General features: G+C 35.8%; 1 protein-coding gene across 4 annotated transcripts in view; it reads left to right on the plus strand.

Moving 5' to 3' along the window:
* ETV1 (ETS variant transcription factor 1) overlaps positions 1-21,146 on the plus strand; it is a 67,683-nt gene that overhangs the window by 2,637 nt on the left and 43,900 nt on the right. For 2 of the 4 annotated variants that reach the window (XM_050892052.1, XM_050892054.1), the window contains exons 1-2: positions 1,264-1,324; positions 10,689-10,742. In XM_050892052.1, the coding sequence (XP_050748009.1) occupies positions 1,264-1,324; positions 10,689-10,742 (115 nt within the window). Of the gene's footprint in view, positions 1-750; positions 799-1,263; positions 1,325-10,688; positions 10,743-21,146 lie in introns of those variants that run through there. The other 2 variants (XM_050892051.1, XM_050892053.1) reach the window with 2 other exon arrangements.

Here is a 21,146-nt window from a genome sequence, read left to right on the forward strand (position 1 = left end):
TAGTCTTAGTAAACAGAATTTTCATAACTGAATTTCTGAGCTTTGCAAGTAAGCCGAATGCTGCTCTGGTTTACACCCATTATAAGCAATTGATTTCAGTGAATTGCAAAAAAAGATAAGCTGCTGCAAAACTCAGTCTGTGGAGAAAGTGGTTTCACTTTAAAGAAGTACAGTGAGTACAGCATAGAGGAAATAGTGGTGATTCTCTTGTCATACAAAGTAAAACATAAGAGCAAGTACAAAAGATTTCCCATTTCTGTTTGCTATTGCAGCATCTCAGGTCTTTGCTTCAGAATTTTTATATGATAGTTACGACCCTACTAATAAAAATACTCAGTTATTGCTCAGGCAGAACTCCCGTTGAAGTCCGAGGGAGCTTTATCTGGGGCAGATATTGCAGGAGGAGGCCCGAATTGTGTAAGGAGAAATAGTTCACCTGTAAGAAAGATGATGATTTTAAACTTTTCTATGTATTGCTGAATGAGCCTTTTATACTGCAGAGCTTGGTTAAGATTCTGGTTATTATTTCAAGAGTTGATAAAATAATACAGTAAGTATTTCTTTTTTATTAATAGGTATAGCAAAATCATTAACTGCAACCTGAAAATACCTACTTTGTCTGTACGTTTGACTGCCAAAATAGAATTCACGTACATTGTTCTGCAGGAAAAATATATTTTTGAACATGTTTTAATTTTATGAAGAGATTAAAGGTGTGAGTCTTTTATCCATGTCTTCATCTTTTTGCAGAACTCTTTCAAGATCTGAGCCAGTTACAGGAGACATGGCTTGCAGAAGGTAAGGGAAAAAACTGCTTGTAAAAAGAGGAAAAACAACTCTGGAGGGGGAAGAAAAAAAAAAAACAGTCCTGAACTTGCTGTCTTAATGTTCAGCCCAATTAATTGAGCTCTAAAAGAGCCACCTCATGTGTCATGCATACATTAGAGCCTCTGATGAGTTTGTCTTTGGGGACTCTGGGGCTGCTCTACCCAGTGTCATCACAAATTACCAGGAGAAATTGCTTCCAGCTCACAATCACATCTGCTTTTGGCAAGAACTAATGCACCAAGACTTCAAGTTCTAAGCCTCTGTTCAGATTTTAATTGCAATTGATCAGGTTTATATTATTGTACCTCGAGAGACTACATACAGCCAGAACTGGGCTTGCTGTTTCCTTTAGAGCAGCACATATAATTATTTGGTGTTCTGGTGGAGTACTTTTCTGATGGCAGAAATTAGTTTCTCTGGGTTCATCGGGACGGGATGCTTCAAGATTTAAGTGCAAGTGTCTTCTTTCCACCTTGTTCACAACACAGAACATTAGGTGTGTATGGAATACTTAAAAAGTACTATTTCTTTTTTTCTTTTTTTTTTCCAGAAACCTTTAAATATTTTGCATGTTATTTTTATCTTCGTATTTGTAGTTGTGAGATTGTATACTGGGTGATTAGAAAACTGACATCGGTCTGTTTTACACCTGCTTGTGCTTTTAAGTATTTCAAATAATCTTGCAGAGCACATTCTACTGAAGAGACAAGGTTTAAGAACAATAATGTAGAAATCTGAATTTAGAGTAGCTGTTGAGAGATTCATTTAACAATAACAAAAAATGAGCTGCTGCATTAAGAGAACTTTAACAAAATGCAAGGTAGCTTTCTGCTTGTTGAAGTGTGTTTGTTCTCTTCAGCAGTGTTTTCTGGTTTTTTTTTTTTTCTTTGGTATTTACAATACTGTTTATTTGAAGCATAAAGATTTTTATGCATTGTCCTTAATATTTCTGGTTGAAATTTTTATGTAAACTTTTGCATCTGAAATAAACATGATTTTGATGCAAGCTAACATAATCTCTCCAAATTTATCCCGATTTAAATGAATGTGAGTATTCACATATGTTTAATTTTTATCATGTACTGGACTATGCACAGCTGTTTATAGAATAGATGTTCTGGTTTTTTTTGGAAAGGAGTGATGTTGGGATGAAATGCTTGCTGTTGGTTTTCATAGAAAGAGGGGAATATTGCTGATCACTACTTGTCTACATACTGATTTTATTTTAACAGCTTTATATGTAGTTAGTCAAGTTCTTAAGCTATAAGTAAGTTGTGGAGTATTGTTTATTTTGCTGACATTTTTATTCTCCTAGCATTATTTTTAGCATGTGGTTATTCTGTATATAATCAAAAAGTCCTCTTTAACTTAATGGAACAGAAGATATATTTTTATGAATTAATATGATTCTTTCCTAATCATTGAAAACAGAATGTCCTATACTAAGATCATTTTTGTAGTATAATGATCAGATCCAACTGTAACTGTCTCCCTGTGGTAATTTTCCTAAGGATCTCTTTATTTTGTATCATCTCATTCATTCTAACAAGCCAGAAGTATGTTACAATATAACTCAAAAGATACTGTTTTTTGATGGAGAGGAGAACTTTGAGTTTGATTTTTCACTGGCATGGATGTTTTTGTTTCTGAAAATGATTAAATTTCTTTGATCATAAGTCAGAAAAATACAGGCAGATTCATAGTGCATGTGCAGACAGCAATGTAAGTTTGAAAAATAATACGGAATTTAAAACTGATGTAATCATTTCTGTAGGTACATAAATTACTGTAATGGCAATTTTTATTCTGGAGGCACTGCTTATTTTAGACTAGAATGAATTGTTTGAGAGCCTTTTTTTCTCTTTAGCTGAGTCTATTTCACTGAATAAATTTAGACAGGTTTTGAGAGAGAAAGGTGTCTAGTCCTGTGTCAGCTAGGTTGAGGAACCTTTGTAAAAGCAGATAGCATCATCTGGTAAGTATTTAAAAATGGAAAAAAAAAAGTTGCCTTTTCATCTAGCAGGGGATAATAGTAAAGCTAATTAATATTATAATTATATTTCTTCACAGCATATTGCAACTAAATACTACAGATTTTTCAGTGTTCTAGAAATACTTTAAGAAATCTATGTGTTTCAGGCCATGCCACGGTTTTAACTGTTCCATAAAACACAAACTTTGCACAGCTTTTCTAAAGGCTAAACTAAAACTGAAATAAAAAGTCAAGATGAGAAAATAAAATATTGAGCTATTAACTTGATCCCAAATTTTTATTAAAAAAACCCCACCCAAAACACCTTTTGGTAGTCTTTATAATATACTAGTGTTTGAGGATACTGTAGGTCTGCTCAAATGTCTATATGGATGAGCTTAGCCAGGAAACAGATTTTGAAATCAGGCTTGTTTACCCATTGCTAGATGTGTCCATTTATGTTCTTCTGGACCTTCATAGGCTAGAAGTCTGCCAATTTGGCAGCATCAGTAATGTTTACATATTTCTTTCATAATGCTCTGGAGCCAGGGAAATGACCATGAAATTTTAAAACATCTTGACCCTTTTTAAGAAAAGCAGTGGCAGCTGACCAGGTTTCTCCCACGAGTTTAGATCCCCACTGGGGAGTAACCAGGTCAAAAATCTACTTATTAGTTAGGAGAAGAAAGTGAGTTGCATTTTATGACACACAAAAAAAGGCTTGTGGATTTTTTGTTATGCTTTTCCTGAAGCTATCCTTACTACATCACATACTTCAGCCTGGAGATTTTTACAGTTAGTGTCACCTGTAACAAGTTGGTGGTAAACAAGTAAACAGAAAAGAAATGTATTCTTTTCCTATTGAAAATGGTGGGAGGTTCACATGTATTAAAGAATTAATCCAAAGTGTAAACAATTCAGTAACCTCTTTAAGATTTTATTACTCCATAATTAACAAGCTGAATACTACTTACAGAAAACTTACAAATGTATTCCACTAGCTGCATACTAGATTTTTATGGAAATGAGTTTTGCTTCTTACTCTGTGTAGTATTAAATATGTAAGAAAGAATCTAAATTATTTTGATGTAAAACTCACTCTGAATAAGGTTCCCTCATGTCAATTGTTATGCAGGACAGAAGATGGATTATAACTGTTCCCTGATGCCAGAAATTGGAAGTGGGAAGCCTTTAATAATTGTTTCAACCTTCAAACTTGAAAGGAAATAGTTAAAATTGCCTACTGCTAACTAAGGCAAATATTATTCAGATATTATCTTTTGTTTTGTATTTAAATAACTTGATGGCAACATTTTGTGATGATAATATTATAAAATGACCTTATTGATTCCATATATTTGGAATCAGATTGGTTTTGGCAGATAGCAATTGTTCAGTGACTTGAAAAAAATGGTTCAAATATTAAGCTAATGTTGTCTTGTCATGGTAGCTGTTACTTCTTATTCTGGAATAAAATGAAGAGAGAGAACAAATTGGTAGTGAGTTAGTGTCTCCTTTCCATGGTGAAAGCATTTGGTTTTGGGGGAATATAGATTAACAAAAAAACAGATTTTTACTTAAAATTACTCTTTCAGATACTAGTTTCTCCTACAGCTTGTTAAAGAGACATAAAAGGCATCCCAAGCAAAGACAAATAATGAATTTATGCACTAGATCTGCTTCTTAGAGCAATAGATAATACACTTCTCAGATGGTAATAAACTGGAAAAAAAAAATGTTCTTTGGGTGACTTGAAAAAATACAAAAAGATTAAGTGAACAGTGAGTGATTTGAAATAATAGCTACAGGTAACAGGTTCATGCCTCCACTGCAGTTTAGCTAAATTGAGTGGCTGGCTACTACAAGCTACCAGTATTTAAAAGTCAGTTCTTGGTACCTGAAAATAAGTTATCTCTCTCAAATAATTAATACCCAAATTTGGAATGAACTTTAGGAAATAAGTGTCTGCCCTCTGTTCTCCTATCGCGAAGGATGCACCAGCGTTGCGGTGATGTCTAAGCTAGTGTTGACTTCTAGTTTATTTCTTAAATGACGAGGTATGAAAATAAGTAGTTTCTAGTTCTCAAAGGATTATTTTTAATAAAAGAAAATACTAGATCTTCAAATATTAGTCTAGTTAGAGTGGCTTCGTTTTAATCAGTGAAGATGTGTAGCAGCTTACTCTGGCTAACAAGCTTTCTTCTGCCAAAAAGTTGTAAAATTTACCCAGTAAGGCAAATGCTATGTAGCCATATTCAAGAGCTATCCACATTTTTATAGGAGAAAAAATAGTCAAGAAATTATAATTTAATACCTCCATGGCTGAAATCTGTCTGATGGGGACAGACACTCTAAAAAGCAGTGAAAAGATTTTCATTTTGAAATTTGTAATACAGAGAATAGCTTTTTTTTTTTTTTTTTTGATTCTAGTGATGTGACAGATTTGGTTTTCAAATACTCATAACTCTTGATCTTAAATATCTGTGCACAAAAAAAGGAGAAAACTTAGATTAGGCAAAATGGGGGGGAGGGGGGGAAGATATTCTTTTAAAAAGAAATCCAAAAGAAATAAAACCACCAGAAATCTACAAGTCTGAAAGTCTGTGTAGTAATAAACTTTTTAACGTTTTTCTTGTTTGCTGGAAAAGTAAATGCCTTTTACTCAAAATAATAATTTTCAAAGGCGTAGTGGGGTTTGCAAACCATGAGGGATGTAGTGAAATGTTAAATGTGAGTGTTCCTTTTAAGCTAACTTTTTTCTCATTTTTAGTATAGCAGCAAATGAAGAGCAGATTCTGCGAACCCATCTTCATATTCCTAGGGATTATTCACATGAGGAAGAATTTTGAGATCTGGAGCTAGTTTTGAACTGCATTTAAGTTTATTAGTCAGAGCATCTCACGTTATGTAAAAAGGGTTTTGGGTTGTTTTGACAGCAAATCCAGTGCTTATGGGAAATAATATTTTTTACCATCTTGAAATTTGTCACTGTTTTGCCTTCTGAATGCTCCTTTGTTACAAACAGTTGTTCCTGTGGAAAAAAAACCAACCAACAACCAACTCCCCCATCCCCCCCCCAGCTCTTTCAGGAATACTTACAATTTATACAATCTTTCAGATATTCAGAAGTGACAATGAATCAAAGAAAACTCAATAGACTCATTACTGTTGAGGTCTGAAGTCTTATTTTAGCTGAAGCCAAAATACTACAGTTCATATATGACTTCCTGTCGATTTCAATTTCTTTCACTTTGAATAAATGATTGATATTTTAAAACAAATTGCATTTAGTTCTAAAAGTGAAGTGTGAGGTCAGAGAACACAGTACCGCAGGAAGTGTTCTGCTACCCAAAATAAAGTTTTAAGTGAAGCGAGGACGTTTGCAGCTTCTTGTTTTTCTGGAAAGTTTCCGTTTTTTAACAGGAACACCTTTCCCTGGAGTGCAGCTGAGCTTTTGGAAGCAGTTTGTGATTGGGAGAAGGAAGAGTTAAATTTAAGCCCTTTATAGTTCGCTTAGCTTTTCATTTATTAAGTAACGTTCCTCAGCAGGTCTGTGCTGCATCTTGAGACAAAGCAGTGAAATCAGTGTGTTTATGCCTAAAGTTCAAGTTTACTTTGCTGTAGCTTTCTGGAAGGGTGTGACATGAAAAGCTTGTGGTTGGGGCCACATGGTTCATGCTGGACTGTGTTTTTGTGAATGGAGGCAGAACTCCAGTTCTGACTGCTTGTCTTGAGGAATTGCTTCGGAGATCAGCTGTCTCATTCACTGGCAGAAAGAATGACTCATACATCTTCTGCCTTGTTTGGCTCCAGGTCATTGTTACAGTGGATAGAGCTGGTTTTAATTAAATATTAACTCCTTTTGTCCTGGATGCTTGTTAATGGGGACTTTTTATTTTTGTTTACTTGCAATGAACACAAGCTAACAGGCCCTAGCTCTGAACTTTTTTTTTTTCCCAGATTGCTTTCCCTTTGCAAAATGAGCCGTCAGTTCAGCTTTCTAAAGCTCTAAAAACTACAAACAAGTTTTAAGTATTTTTGTGCTGTGAATGTTTGCTTTTGGCAAACTGATTTTAACTCAGTAGTGAAACTGTAAAATCTAAACTGATAACATCCTCAAGATCATCATTAACATTTCTGTACACTTCCCAAATCCTCTTGAGACGTTATAGCTATAATCAGAAGAAAAAGAAAACTTTTGGTAATAATCTAGGCTGAGCTGGATAGTTCATGCTGCAGATGTTGTCTGCTTCAGGAGCCTGAGACTTGATGGCTCTGAATGTGGAATGAACTAATGTAGCTGCTTCTGCTATTAGCAGTAAAAGCCACGTGCTTAATATCCTTCAAAACCTTTTATTAGTCTTTTGGAATATACTTGCCTTCTCAACCCCCCCATAATTAACTAGCTCAGGGAAATATTCTCATTCAGTTAGATGATCATTTCAGATATCTTTTTCAATTTTCTTCTGAATGGCAAAGTAAAAAAAAAAAGTTTTGGTGATTTATGCATGGTGTCTTGTGTTGAGTATGTTAACAGAAGACCAATGAAGATTTTATGGCAGCCTTGCTGAATTGCAGTATTTGTGAATAAAAGAAAAGAGGAAATGAACGGCATACGTATATAAATGTGCAGACAGTTGCAACGTTGCAAGTTACATTTTCCTTTCGGACATTCAGGTTGAAGTGTCTTTACCTGTCTTTAATTTGCTACAAAGTCTGCCTGTAATTATCCAAACTCAAGGTACAAAAGCCCTCTTCCCTTTCTTCCCTTTGAGTAATGGGACGATGTATCCCAATGATTTGCACTGTCGCAGCAAGATGCTGGTGGAAGAAGTCTGTGTATCGGGCTGATGATGGTTGCTTGCATTTCTGCAGTATGATCATGTGCGAGTTTCAGTTCTGCTAGTTTAAAAATAATATCAGATTAAACAAAGGAATAATTTAAGTTCTCATTTCCAACGGTCCTTTTAATTTATTTGTATAGGCTTGTGGGCTCGTTTCTAAGGTACTGATGCTACTAAAATTAGATTCCAGTAGGAAATGCATGTTCCTGGGTTGAACATTTTGGATGTTGTTATTTGTTTTGTTTATATTTGGCAGGGTTTTAAACACTTCTTAACTTGCTGTATTCCTTTTCCTACAGAGGCTTTTACAGCTATGTCAATATTGTATTTAAAATACATTTTGACAGCGTAGTCTCCACCTATTTCTAGAGTACTGATAAAGTGATGCGCTTTGATCTCTATTAAATATGCCTTCATAAATTTAGGGGATCCATAAATGAAGTGTATTTTTCCTGTTTACTCCAGACCAAATCAGGGGTAATGACAGTATCTCTGAAGTAATATACTAGTTTTCCGTGACAGTTCAACCAGATGTATTTTATTCTTTCTTACTTTTTGGCTGGGAAAAAAAAGACCTTATTTACTGATATATACATAAATCTCTACAGCAGATTTGTTCTGGAGTAAGTCAAGTTAAACTGATAAAACCTGAATAAAGCACTGGTGAAGCAGTCCAGTGTGCAGAGTATGCTCTAGAAAGTTATATAAGATTGCTGTCCCAGTTCTGCAATCACTAAATGTAGCCTCCTGATTTCAGCAGGAGGGGTTTTGTTTTCTTTTAGCCTTTTTCAGATATTCCAGATTCACAAATTAACATATATGTATATATAAATGCATGTGTGTGTATAAAAAATTAGTCATACTAGCCTCATTGCTGCATTTGAAAATGATAGCTAGCTTAAGAAAAATGTGTGGGATGTGTCTTCTGTAAACAAGAAATTACTTGATACAATTACTTTAACTCTGAATGTACTCACAAACCCTTCAAAAACAATTGGAAATGTAAGAAATCCTTAGGAACTGATTTTTAAGTAGGAGACCTTGATTTCATAATCGGATTCTTCTGTGACAGTCAAATATTTGGCCTTTTTGTAAGGAAAATGCCTAACATATTCGCACGCAGTGAATTGCATGAAATGTCAGAAATTGCAGAGTGTTAGTATTTGGGCTCATATTGTCCCTGAGTTCACTTTTGGTAAAAGTCCTGTGGTTTCTTTGGAGGAACGAGAAATTTAATGCATCAAAAATACTGGGAATATTTGCGTTGGTAAAATAGGTGTTTTATACAGCTTCAGACTTTGAGGAGCTAACGTCCTCAGAGATACTGGTTTCTTCTAAAACGATAGGTTACTGTAATGTTTTTTTTAATTAAAAAACCCAAACAACAAAGCAACAATAGCTATGATTTTTTTCAGAGTAATGCTAGTTACACTTCGTGTATTTATCTTACTCACACTTCTTTTCAAATCTGTTTGCAGATTTCCCAAGGTCATTTGTTCTTAAGGGGTATTTGCTGCAATTAAGACAGTAGGACTTTAAACATTTGTTTTAAAACCAAGAGCAAATAATTTTTCAGTATAATGAGCCTGATTCTGAACTCTTTACCCAGGAAAAAAACTCCCAGTTAAGTCATTAGAAATATTTCCTGAGTAAGGAGTGGAGATCTGGTCCATGAAGGGTACTGTAGTGCACATTCAAAATAATTGTGAGTATTTATAATTAAATATGTATTTTTAATCCAAACAAATTCTGTTAAAACTAGTAGCAATTACACATATATAAAGGGGAACATAGGCTTCCTAAACTAGAAAGTGTTCTGAAGGGCATTAAAGTTATATTTTATCATTTAACATATTTAATGGTTTGATAGTCACAGTTTCGATAAATGATTATATAACCAGTATTTACCTCTCAAATCTTGTTGGGTAACCAGATCATGGCAGATGTTAACTTTTAATTAAGATCATATGAATTATTTGCTTGTCTTTAGACAAGAACTGTGTAAATTAAAATGTTTTCAAACAGATAATTTTATGCAGCTTTGCTGTGATGACTCCAGTTAGTGTACGTTGAGGAAAAGATGACAAAGTTCAGAGATGATAAACTGGATCTATCTCAGGATGTACCCAGAACCAGTCGTGCTCCGAGGATGCCGCTTCTCAGTGTAATGTTCTGCAGTTATTCGAATGTATTCACCTATAATATACATTCAGTGGTATTTCAGCTTAAATGGTTTAAATGAGTTTACAATGCAGTATGAGAGATGGCTAATGTCTTAGATATGCGATGAAAAGGAACTGTGGTACCACAGACACAAAATTATGTATCAGCAGACCGTGAAACGATTGAATTTTATAGCTCAGGTTTGTGCTGAAAGTTTCCAAAAAGCGAAGATGATCTTACACAAGGAGAATGGATGTTAATAATGATTCTTGCTTTAAGTAAATCTTTTTTTTCGATGTCTGAAATGTTGTCATTGAACCAGGAATTCTGTGGTCTTGTAAAATAGTTCTTTTTGAGTATTTAAAACAATAACAAAAACCCCCTGCTGTGTTGGCTGACTGCCATGAAAAATTGGAATCGCTTTTAACTAAGCCGAAGGTGTGGTAGTTTGGGGTTAAAGATGCGTAAGTGTTAAATACTAGGATTTGGGTTTATGCAGACTTTCCGTGCAGATATTTTGAAAATGAGCACTGATGGGTTTTACCAGTGGCATGGTAGGTCCAGACCCTCATGCAGGGAGTGAGGCAGGGCCAGTGCCAGTGTCAGCCTTCACATCCTCCCATCCCCATCGCTCTGTACCCAGGCTGCTCTGGACTCACACTGCACTGCACAGCTTCACCCCAGGGTTTATCTGATATTAAAATGATGCGCTTGCCTGATTTTCATACTCAACAATGAGAAAAAAAATCCTATTTTTAATCTTGGCTGTGCTTCAAATTAAGCACAAGAGTCTTTATTTATGCTTTAATGGCTTCTTTTAATGCTTTCCTTGTTTTTGTTTTTTGTTTGTTTGTTTTTTGTTTTTGTTTTCCTTTCTTCAGCTCAGGTACCTGACAATGACGAGCAGTTTGTGCCAGACTATCAGGCTGAAAGTTGTAAGTATAGTATGAATCATCACTTTCTTAAAAATATGTATTTGTATATTTATATTTGGGTCTTCATATTTACTTATTGTGTCATCTGCAGTCATGTGATAGCTCCTTTTGCCGGTCGGTGACATCAACGCGATGAATAGATAAAGCAAGTGGCGTTTTGACGTGCAGCCAAAACAAGTTGTTTGGGCTGAAGGTATAACCTTTAGTTATAGTGGGGGGCCCTCTCCTGTAATTCCCACCCCCCAGCCCCAGGGAAGCAAGGAAAAATGTTGTGGAGGTGAAGGGAGTTTCTCTGTAGAGTGAGGAGAGGAGCGTGTTGAGCCGGTACTGATCAGATACTGTGGGACATAGGAGGCAGCTCTTCTGAGCAGAAATCGGGCTGCTCAGTACGTTTTGTGTATAAGTAAATAAATAAATAAATTTCTCCACATAATCAATCAAATACAGCCACTGCTGAAGCATTTTTAAGTCGTCTTAGCATGTGGCATTTTGTTGCTCAAACAAAATTTCCCTTTGAGTTAACGGGAGGAAGCAGGAGTTTTGTTAAGTTGGATGCTTTGCATTGTTTGCTACTTTACTTAAAATGTGCCCAAACTTATTTTTTTTTTAGCCTGTACCCCTCAAATCTTGCCTTTACCTGCTCAAGTGCTACTGTTCTGTTAAACGCTGGCTCCCCGTCGCTGTACCTGCTGTTCTGTGGTTTTGGGTGCTTGCAAGGGCATAGTAAAGAAATGGCATGAGAAACACTATCTGACGAAGTCACAGACTTCTTGGAGCTTCTTTATGCATCTTTCTTCCTTGTGGCAAGGCTTCTCTCCATCATCAGAGGTCTCTTCTAAACAGTGTCTGCTGGTTGCAGCAGAATGCATGGTAGCTTTTCTGTTTTGCTAAATAACTTAAATAATTTATCCTATCAGAGTGAATTACTACAGTTCACTAAACCAGATAGCTGTTAAACACAGCATTCATGTACTGAAATGTTAGGATTAAAATTAGAGAGATCAGAAAGAATTGCATTACAATAGTCTTTAACCCAAAAACCAAATTCAGATTTGTTGAGTTTTCTTATAAATCTTTTAGAGGCTTTTTTCCAGTTATTTAGAAACTTTTAAGAAGAATTTATTGAGAGTATTCATAACAACATTTTATGGGTAAAAAAGAAAAAAAAAAAAAGTTTTTTTCGTCCCCTGGACTCTGATAGTATACTTGCACAGCAACAATTTATTTTTGTTTTTCTCTAGAAGTTCCTGTACGTATATCAACCAACAATCATGGTCACTTTTAAACTTTTAAAGTTGCCCTTTGTAACAGGTGGTTACAGGTGGTTTGTTGTTTTTTTTTTTTCACTTCTGGCTTCAAAGACTGGTTTTTTTTTTATTAAATTATAATATGAAAGCCAAAACTATTCTATAAGTTGAAAATCAGATACGTTATCCTACATATGGAGCTGTGTCCAAATATAGTCATGTATGCATACATCCTTTGTGTAAGAGTACAAAGTTCAGTTCGTGCTTCTATTAACCCACAATTATCGTTACACAACAAGTCAATGATTCTTGGAAAATAGTTTGTGAACTGTGAATGAAAAGCCCCATTGAAGCTGGTCACTGCTTTTGGTGATAAAGAAATTCTCCTAATATGGCTATTTTATTAATGCTGTTGTATTTCAAAGTTCCTTAGCCACAGCTTACACAGTATTATCAAAGGAACATTTATTTTTTCATTTCAGTTGGTTTCTTTATCTTAAGTAAAGGTCAGGAGAGCTTCCTGGAGAGTTACTCTGGCAAAGGTTATGGAGTTTCAGACATATACTTGGATATAATGTATATAGCTGTGGGCTCTGCGAAACAGGAACGGAGATCAACAGAACCAAAGCCATAGGGAAATTACTGCTGCAGAAGTAGCACAATTGTGACTGTTTTCTCTAGGATCCAAACCTGCCTTCCAACTCTATTATAATGACTTACTATATATAATCTATAAGTCTGTACAGTACTCACCCTGTTACTGGCAGCAGCCTGGCAGGAGCACTTAGCTTTTTTTTTTTTTTAGTTATTATTTTTATTTTTTTAAACATGGGAGAGGGTGGGCAAGCTTTCATAGGCTCACTGTTTAATACACTTGAGCCAAAAATGGTGAAGGACAGAAGTGTAAACCTGTGAAGGAGGTCACAGCCACTTTAGTTCAGAGGCGACCAAACTGTGGTTTGCTGCACAAATTTCATTTATGGAGCTGTATATAGGTAGGGGTGTATGTGTGTGATGTGCAGAATATGTAAAGAAAACTGAAGTGCTCCACTGAAACAGTTACAGTCTGCAGTCCAGGTACAAAAATTAGTGACATTTTATTTCTAGCTTCATTGCTTGAGAAATGGGCTTTAAACCTGGGGTAATTTGTGGTCTTAAATTGAAATTTGTAACATTGAAAGGAGTTGTAAGAAACTTTGGTAACAGTAGCAGTGCTGGAAAGCTGTGGTTAAAACTTTCTTGTCTAGAAATCACCAAGTTAGTCAACTCTTGAAGCAAAGTTGTGGAAGGTAGCAGAGGAACGGATACTGCCAAGATCATGTGCTGTGTCCTAGCGCTGAGCAGGATTAAATGCCCCTTAAAGTGCCCTGGGTTTTGTGTTTCTTTTCTGTAATAATGATTTTAACTAGTGAAACTGCACTGGTATTAGTAACTAAGGGAAACATTTAGTTTAGATTAGATATACAGTCCACTTTATCCACTAAGGGATTTAACTTCAAAGCTAGCTTGGGACCATGAATATTTCAATTATGAGTTGCTATCAAACTTAAATCAGTTTTCAAAAAGCAAACATAATATATATATTTATAGTTAGGTGTGGGCTTTAGATATTACGAGTGAGATCAACAGCTAGCATAACTTCATGTGATATTATTGACATTACTGGAATTATGCATATTTCTACTAGCTAAGAATCCAGCATGTCAAGCTTCCCCTTAATGCTTTAAACTTCAGTTTACCTGTTTAAAATTGAATGTATTTTGTTACTCCATTATGTCTTCTGGAAAGATGTCCTTCCTACTATAATAATCTTAGAAATGTCTGCACTTCCAAACCTTTCTTTTTTGTCACAGCGTCCAAAGCCCCATCTTGTCCATCTTGTATTACCTTTTTATTAAATATTTTTTTAACTTCGAATACCTACCACAAAGAACCTTTTTGTAGTTTAGCTCAGAGTGAGCGGAATGAAGAGTCGATAACAACTAGCCTGTTCGGATGAAATTTGAAAAACAAATCACGGTTTAGTTTCTCATAACCTCCTGCTTTCTGCAATGACTGAACTTTTGAGTTCTAAGGGAGAAAAATGTGTATCAAAAAGATTTTTTTCGGCTTGCAATTACACTGGAAAATATTTTAATTGCTTATTAAATAGTGTAATTTCTTACCCTTTCACTTCCATTCTCATAAGAAATAAAAATTCCACAAAAAGAGGGAGGAATCACTTTTACAGGCATTTACTTGGAAATTCAGTATTAGGTAGGTTGGTTTTGCCCCATTCTGAATCTGCTTCTACACTTCAGCTGCCCTGTTTGCTATATATTCAAGTGACTTCCTCATGACTTTTCTTTCAGCAATTACGTGAAAAGTTGTGTAAAGCAAAAATGCAAAATCTGTTTCTCCAAAAAGGTGAATGCCTTTTTTTTTTTTTTTTTTAAATCAGCATTCTGTATGGGACACTTTTTCCAAATTCTTATCTAATTCATAAGACTTAGTTAAGCTGTTTTTCTGTCCGTATAAAGTCAGTATTCACGTGTTGAGAAGGGTGACCTGTGTTAACTTCCTCAGATAAGGTTTCCTATTGTTTCAAGTCCATTTTCATATACTGAGGAGGAGCCAGATCCTGAACTGGTTGTAATCAGTGTCGAGGCTTTCAGATACTGTAGAACAGCAAGGACTTTCCAATCTAGGAGTAAAAATGAATAAAGTGTTCAGTTTGCTCGAAGTCAATAGCTGTTAAGGTGAAGATTGCTTGCTCCCATTGTTTGGATGGTTTCTATGACAGACACAAGAGGAAGTAGGTAGGATTTGCTGATGTTTAAAGGATGTAGTTGGCAGAGAAAACTTGGTATTGTCAACAATACATTGATTTGTAATTCGACCTTGGTACAATTGGTTATAAATGGGGATTATCCTGCACCAAACCAGTTTGCCTGGTGTCTTAATAGCATAATCGTGTTTTGTTTTGTTTTAATAATATGTATTTACATTGGTCTGTTCTTCCAGAGTCTGGGTTTTTTTCCTCTTTCTTCTTTTGCCCTAAAATGTAGGTTACTCATTTAAAATTCAAGATAAATTCGAGCTTTTTGCTTTTTATTTGTTATTGAATTTCTGCTAATCAGGATTTGTGCTGTGCTTCACCTTCTTGATCGGTTTCCTTCCTTCTCTTTCATTTTGTTCCTGTATTGTTTCCCTGACCATCACAGCCTTAACACTGCCAAGGGGTAAATGTTAATGTTAGACCACAGCTGTTGACAGTAAATGGGAAGGGCTGGCTGTAAAATCTGTGCTCCTCCATGTCTGATTAAACTTTAAGATAGGAAAAATACTTTTTTAGTAGTGATTTTGTCGCTGATCTTTCACGACCTTTATTCTTTCTCTTACCTCTGTTTTTTTTTCCTCCAGGTTTAGCAAAGGAGGTCTTTCAATGTAGATGCCAGGAGCCTTAAATTATTCAGGGATGTGCTTTTTAGATGCTCTGGCTTGCAATCTTTAAAAGCCTGTTAAAGAGAGATTCTTTACATAGGCTTCAGGTAGCTGTATTCTTCTGTCATTTTAACTAATGGCTTAGGATATTCCAAATGCAGTTTAAATGAGGAAAAGCTTTAATATTTATTTACATGTTTGCAGCATACAAAATCATGATTTTTTTTTTTTCACTGTCAGGTGAAAAATGCTGTTCGTTTTATTTTCTTTCTCTTTCTTTCTGTGACTTAAATTTCAAAAGTGAATTTCAGAACTAGAAGAGCATTTCCTATTTGCTTTAGTATAGCAAGAGCTCGTGAGCAATTGGTAGAGTTTAATTTTCACTTATTTTGACATATTTTGGAGAAAAAAACCCACACGATTAAAACAAAGTAGAAAACACCAGAATAATGTAAGTTCTGATGGGCCTACTGAAGTAAAAAGGAGATCTGTTTACTGGGTTTGTTTTTGTTTATGATGCAGAATAGTTTAATTTTGCAGCTTCTAGAAAAAAATTTAGTGGACTGAAGAAAAATGACAACTTTTTTTAACGTGATGATTCACGACATAGGCAGCTGGTAGTCGTGTCTTGGTAGTGCACAATGTCCTAGAAATTGCAGTTGCTAGTGTTTTGGTTTTCTGTGTGTGGCAAGTTGCGCACACTAGCGTGTTTTCAGGGTTTTTTTTACAAATTTCCTTTTTTTTTTTTTTTTTTAGAGTCTGTGTGGCTGGAATCACTTTTTCTTTAAGTGTAGCTCTGCAAGTGTGGTACTGCAGCAGGCAGTCCGACAAATACCCTACAAGGTGGTGCTAGTTATTCTTGGTGCTTAGCTATTCCCTGGTAGGGCTTTCTGCTGCAGCTGTGTTTTGTTTCTTGCCACTTGTCTTGAAACTACTTCCCTTCATAGGTCAGACGTTGTCAAATACAGAGACATTTACTTATTTATTTTAGTGCATGCCCGACTGTGACGAATTCTTTCTAAAGGACTGTGAGTCGGGGCTCTGTGGTTTGTTCCTGCCCTTAGCTTTGCATGACCTTGGGCATGTTGCTTAACATCTTTGTTTCTCGGTTTGAAGTAGGTACAGAAATGCATGTATCACTCTGCTGTGAGAGATACAGCTTTCTTAATGATCACTTATCTAAAGATCTCAAAAGCATTTTACAAAGAGAGTCCAATGCAATTGCTGTTGTAAGAGCTGGAGAGGTCAGACTGAGTCGTCGATGCTGACCACCTTATCTCCCTTCATAGTTGCCTTAGATAGCCTCACTTCTTTCATTGTGTCCGTGAGCACTTGTTTCCTTTGTTTAAAGCAGAACTGAAACTCTTACCAGCTGTTAACTTTCTTTTTTTTTTTTTTTTTTTTTTTTTTAATTTTCATTCAAAAGAAATTAGGAATTGGTGTCTTTCAGAGAACTTTGTGGGCTTATTTTGTGGTTCATCGCCAGGCATTAGCCTGTGCTAATATGGATTTTTTTTCCTCCTTCTTTCTCTAGAGGATTTTTGGAAATATTTAAATCTGCCATAGTCGCGACCTTTTCCATAATTGCAAGATTTAATTCTTGAAAAAGTTTTACCAAGAGGCAGACTGTTGACCATAATGCCTTTAACTTGTGATCTTAATAGTAGAGAATTTGTGGGTTTGCTTTGATTTTAATAAGCAGTTCCTGTTTATTTGCTTTTCTACTTGTATTTTTATACTAAATTTCTAGCTTTGAAGGTGCAAGGACTTTAGGTTCTCCTGGATTGTAGTAGTGGTAGTGGCTCACAGATTGTGTAAATACTGATGGTGGCAATAGCACTGTGAAACAAATGACAAGAGCCCATCGAGTACATAGCTTTTCATTTTTAAAACTTTTAAAGTGGAAGCTATTCCTTTCAGAGTGCCCTGCATGCCATGATGTGAATTTTATTGCTAATGAAAAAGTACCTCTGGGCATCCCAGCAGAGACAGCAGCCACATTATGCAGATGTGGTTTAACTGCACAGGGCCACTGTGATGGTCTCCAGCTCTCGGGGGCATGGAGGAGCCCAAGCAGCTGGACAGGGCTGCTCTTGTGGGGTTTTGTCCCCCTGTCTCCCCCCTGGCCTTCCACTGGCATGTCCCTGCCCGGCCAAGCTGACTTGGTTTCCTTTCCTCAGAGCTCCATCCTCGTTTGCTGTTTTATTGCAGATTAAAGGCTTGGGTTGCATGTGGAGGTTATCAGCTAATGAATAAACTTCAGTCATCCTGTCCTGTGATAAATCTGTCTTGTAGATCAAAGATGAAGCATGTAGACCTTTTTTCTTTCAAATGGTAATTTCTTAAGGCTGTCAGATCACTTCCTAAGGTCTGTTTACATAAAAACAAAAACATTAAACATATTTTATTCAAAATGTTGAATTTTCAGTTTTGAAAAAAACTTCTATTTCCTCTCTGAGGAAGCCTCCCCTCCTCCCTTCCCCATAAGGACTCTGTGAAGATCCCATCTGTGGCAATACAGGCGAGCCTCACATTGTAACTTGTAGTCAGGGCAGTATTTTCTTAACACTACAGTTATTTCTGTTTTGAAACAGATAGTTGTGTAGTTAATTTCACCAGGAGTATGTATGTGTATTAGAGCATCTGTTCAGTTCCAGTTGTATTAAACAAAGTATGCAGAAATTTGTTTCATCTGTATTTTCACATAGAAAGCAAACAAGGCAGATTGAAGGGTCTTCGTGATTCTATTTTGATAGAAAACTGTTATTCTCCTTAAACTGCTTTCCATGCAGTGTTTTTGCAAAATATATTTTGTATTCCAAGAGCAGCCTAAATAATGATTTGAAAATCCATAAGCTCTGGGATGGTGTAAAATAAGGAGACAGTCTGCAAGCTGAGTCCATCCACTTCTATTTATTTCATGTGTTTCTTTAGGTAAAATGTTTTTACAGTCTGTATCATTTTTTTGTCTTTTTTCTTCTGCTTGCTGCCTCAGCAACTGAAGACAGAAGTCAGGCTCTCCCACAGACTGCCGTGAAGTTTTCAAAGGGTATAGCAGGAAAAAAAGGGAGGAGAGAGTGACAGTCCTCAAAACATCAGTTAAGCATTGGAGAGTCTGTGACACATTCATGTCATGTAGGACTGAGATTGCTAGCCCTGTGTAAACATACAGGAAAAATAGCCTTTGTTTCAGGTTCTGTGTCCTTTTGTTTTAGTCCTATGCATTTCAGTGGAGCCATTTATAAGCTGATAAATATGCATAAATGATGATATTTATTAGTTTTTTTGAGTTTTAGAAGTCGTCAGTGTTTTTTCTAGGAATGATCTAAATCTAGTCTAAACTGGTAAATGGAAAACTGATTACTTTTTCAAGGCATGTGCTCCAGTCTTTTCCCTGAGAAGGATTCTTTTCTTTTCCTTTCACTTATTCTTCATGTTCCCCTTGTCTTCGATGCATTACTCTTACCCATTCCTGGATTATAGTTTGACCTTGATGAGGTGAATAGAGAAGTGAACTGTCTTGGTAAAGGATATCTTTATTCTTACGTATCTATTTGTTCTGTAAGCTGAGGATTATGTATGTTAGAAAAGAGTGAATCATTAGCAGCTTTATTTCTGGTTGTCTTTTTTCCCGTGGCTGTTTATGAACTTATTCAGCAAATGTGGTTGCCAGTAAGTTAATGTAGTGAAATATTTTTTAGCAGTGACATTTACTGCCAAGTCCTGCAGTCACTGAATACGAAGGTTACTGACTGGCCAGGTTTTTGTCTTTAAATTTATATATTATGAGTCGTCATCAAGGACATTTGAAAAATTACATGTGCAAAAACAATTCCCAGTCTTGCTAATTTGATCCTCTTTGCTCAAATGTTGTTTCCTTTCTGCTTCTAATGTATACCTAAAAAAGATAAACAGTTTAATTTTTTTTTATACTCTCTTCATGCTGACACGGAGTGCAATGTTTCCTTATTAATCCATCTGTAAATAAAATTCACATGACCAAAACACTAACATAAATGGAGACAAAAGAGACTTTGAAAAGTGTCAGCATTCAGTAAAGACCAAAAGTTTCAAGAATTTGGGATTAGAATCTGGGAGCTAGATTTATACAAGTGTGTGTGTATATACACAGCGTATACTCAGTGTGTGTATATATGTATTCTGTATATACATGTATGTGTGTGTATATATACACATACATGCATATAAGAAATAGACACACCATGTAATTGTCAGTCTTAGTGATTGCATGCACACGTAAAATAATCCTACAACTTCAAGAACAACTGGCTTCAGAAAAAATGTGCAGTGCATGTATTGGTAATGTATGTTCAGTTGCGAGTCTCGTATACAGTAAGAACGCTTTAAGTAGCAGCAGAAGCCTTAAATATCTGTGCTAAGAACCAGAGCCTGGTTGCAGGTGGTCGAAATTCCACCAGCTCCAGAAAGAGCACTTTGCTAAGAGTCATTGAATATCGGGCTACTTATTTAAGGCCTGACTATGTTCCCAGACGTAACCATTTATGACAATGGCTTCTTTGTTTCCCTGTTGAATCAGTGATAAAACTTGTGAGCTGAATTTTATTGTTGACTTATTTCAATGGCCCGCACCTTTTCCAGTGGAGCCTGCAGCTTTTGCTGTGGTTTTTGGTAGTGAACTAAGGATACAGATTTCAGCCTTGCTTGAATGAACTATAAACTAGATCTGTTAGAGTTGCCATTCTGGTGAGCATTTGTGAAAATTTAACATTGAAGCATGAAGGACCCATGTATTTAGAGTGGTGACAGTCTCTTTCTTCCAACAAAGTAAACAAAAATCCCATTAGCTACCCTGAGTTAGTGTATACTGGTTTCATGAATGTATAAATATTTTTATTTTTAAAGGCAAAATCAAATTAAAAATCATCTTCTGAAAATGCATTTTTTGCTTTTATTGCCTATCGTTGAAAGTTGCTAAAATAAAAATAAATTGTAAATAATCTTTTAAATTAGTTGTTTAATTCGTGCTAGGGAGTGCTCACTGTGTAGTCCATTTCATTATTTATTGGCTTCTCTTGCTTTCACATATTCTTGAGTAGCTGACTGACAGACAGGCATGATGATCCTTAAGGATAATCTTTTATTATGAGGATATTCCTATTTTTATAGGGAAGCAAACTGACACACTGGTTATGAATCTCTGAAGGTAGGCTCCTAAGACTGAGGTACTTCAAACGAGAATCAACCTTCTGACACCAGTTGTTTAGGTGATGAACAACAAACGGCAGAACAAGAGGTGAAATCCAGTTTCTTTCACATTTCGTCCAGCTGCAAGTACGAGATCAGCAGCCTTCTCATCTATAGCTGGCTATTAGCTCTTTGCATGAATACATCAGAAAAGAACAACAACCAAAAAAACCTAGATTGACGTAACTTGAAACTTTTCCGTAAGAGGGGAAACGAGGCAGAATCAGTTGCTGATTGTTTTCTGCTTTGGGCATGCTTTCCTAAATATCAAGTTGATGATACCTTTAAAACAATAAATACAAAAAATACAAAATGGTTTACTTTAAAGCTTATGGCAAAAATACTTGTTATAATTTCCAAAGTTTTCTTCATAATTCTGTTTCTACAAAATGTATTAAAATCCAGACCCGAAACCCTCAAACTGCAGATTTACCTGAAGTGGAAGGGGGGGTGTGGGTGTGGGTGTGTGTGTGTGAAACGCTGGGATATTATCTCACTTGGATATTTT

This window comes from Gymnogyps californianus, chromosome 2 (genome assembly GCF_018139145.2).
Source record: "Gymnogyps californianus isolate 813 chromosome 2, ASM1813914v2, whole genome shotgun sequence".
Classification (NCBI taxonomy): Eukaryota; Metazoa; Chordata; class Aves; order Accipitriformes; family Cathartidae; genus Gymnogyps; species Gymnogyps californianus.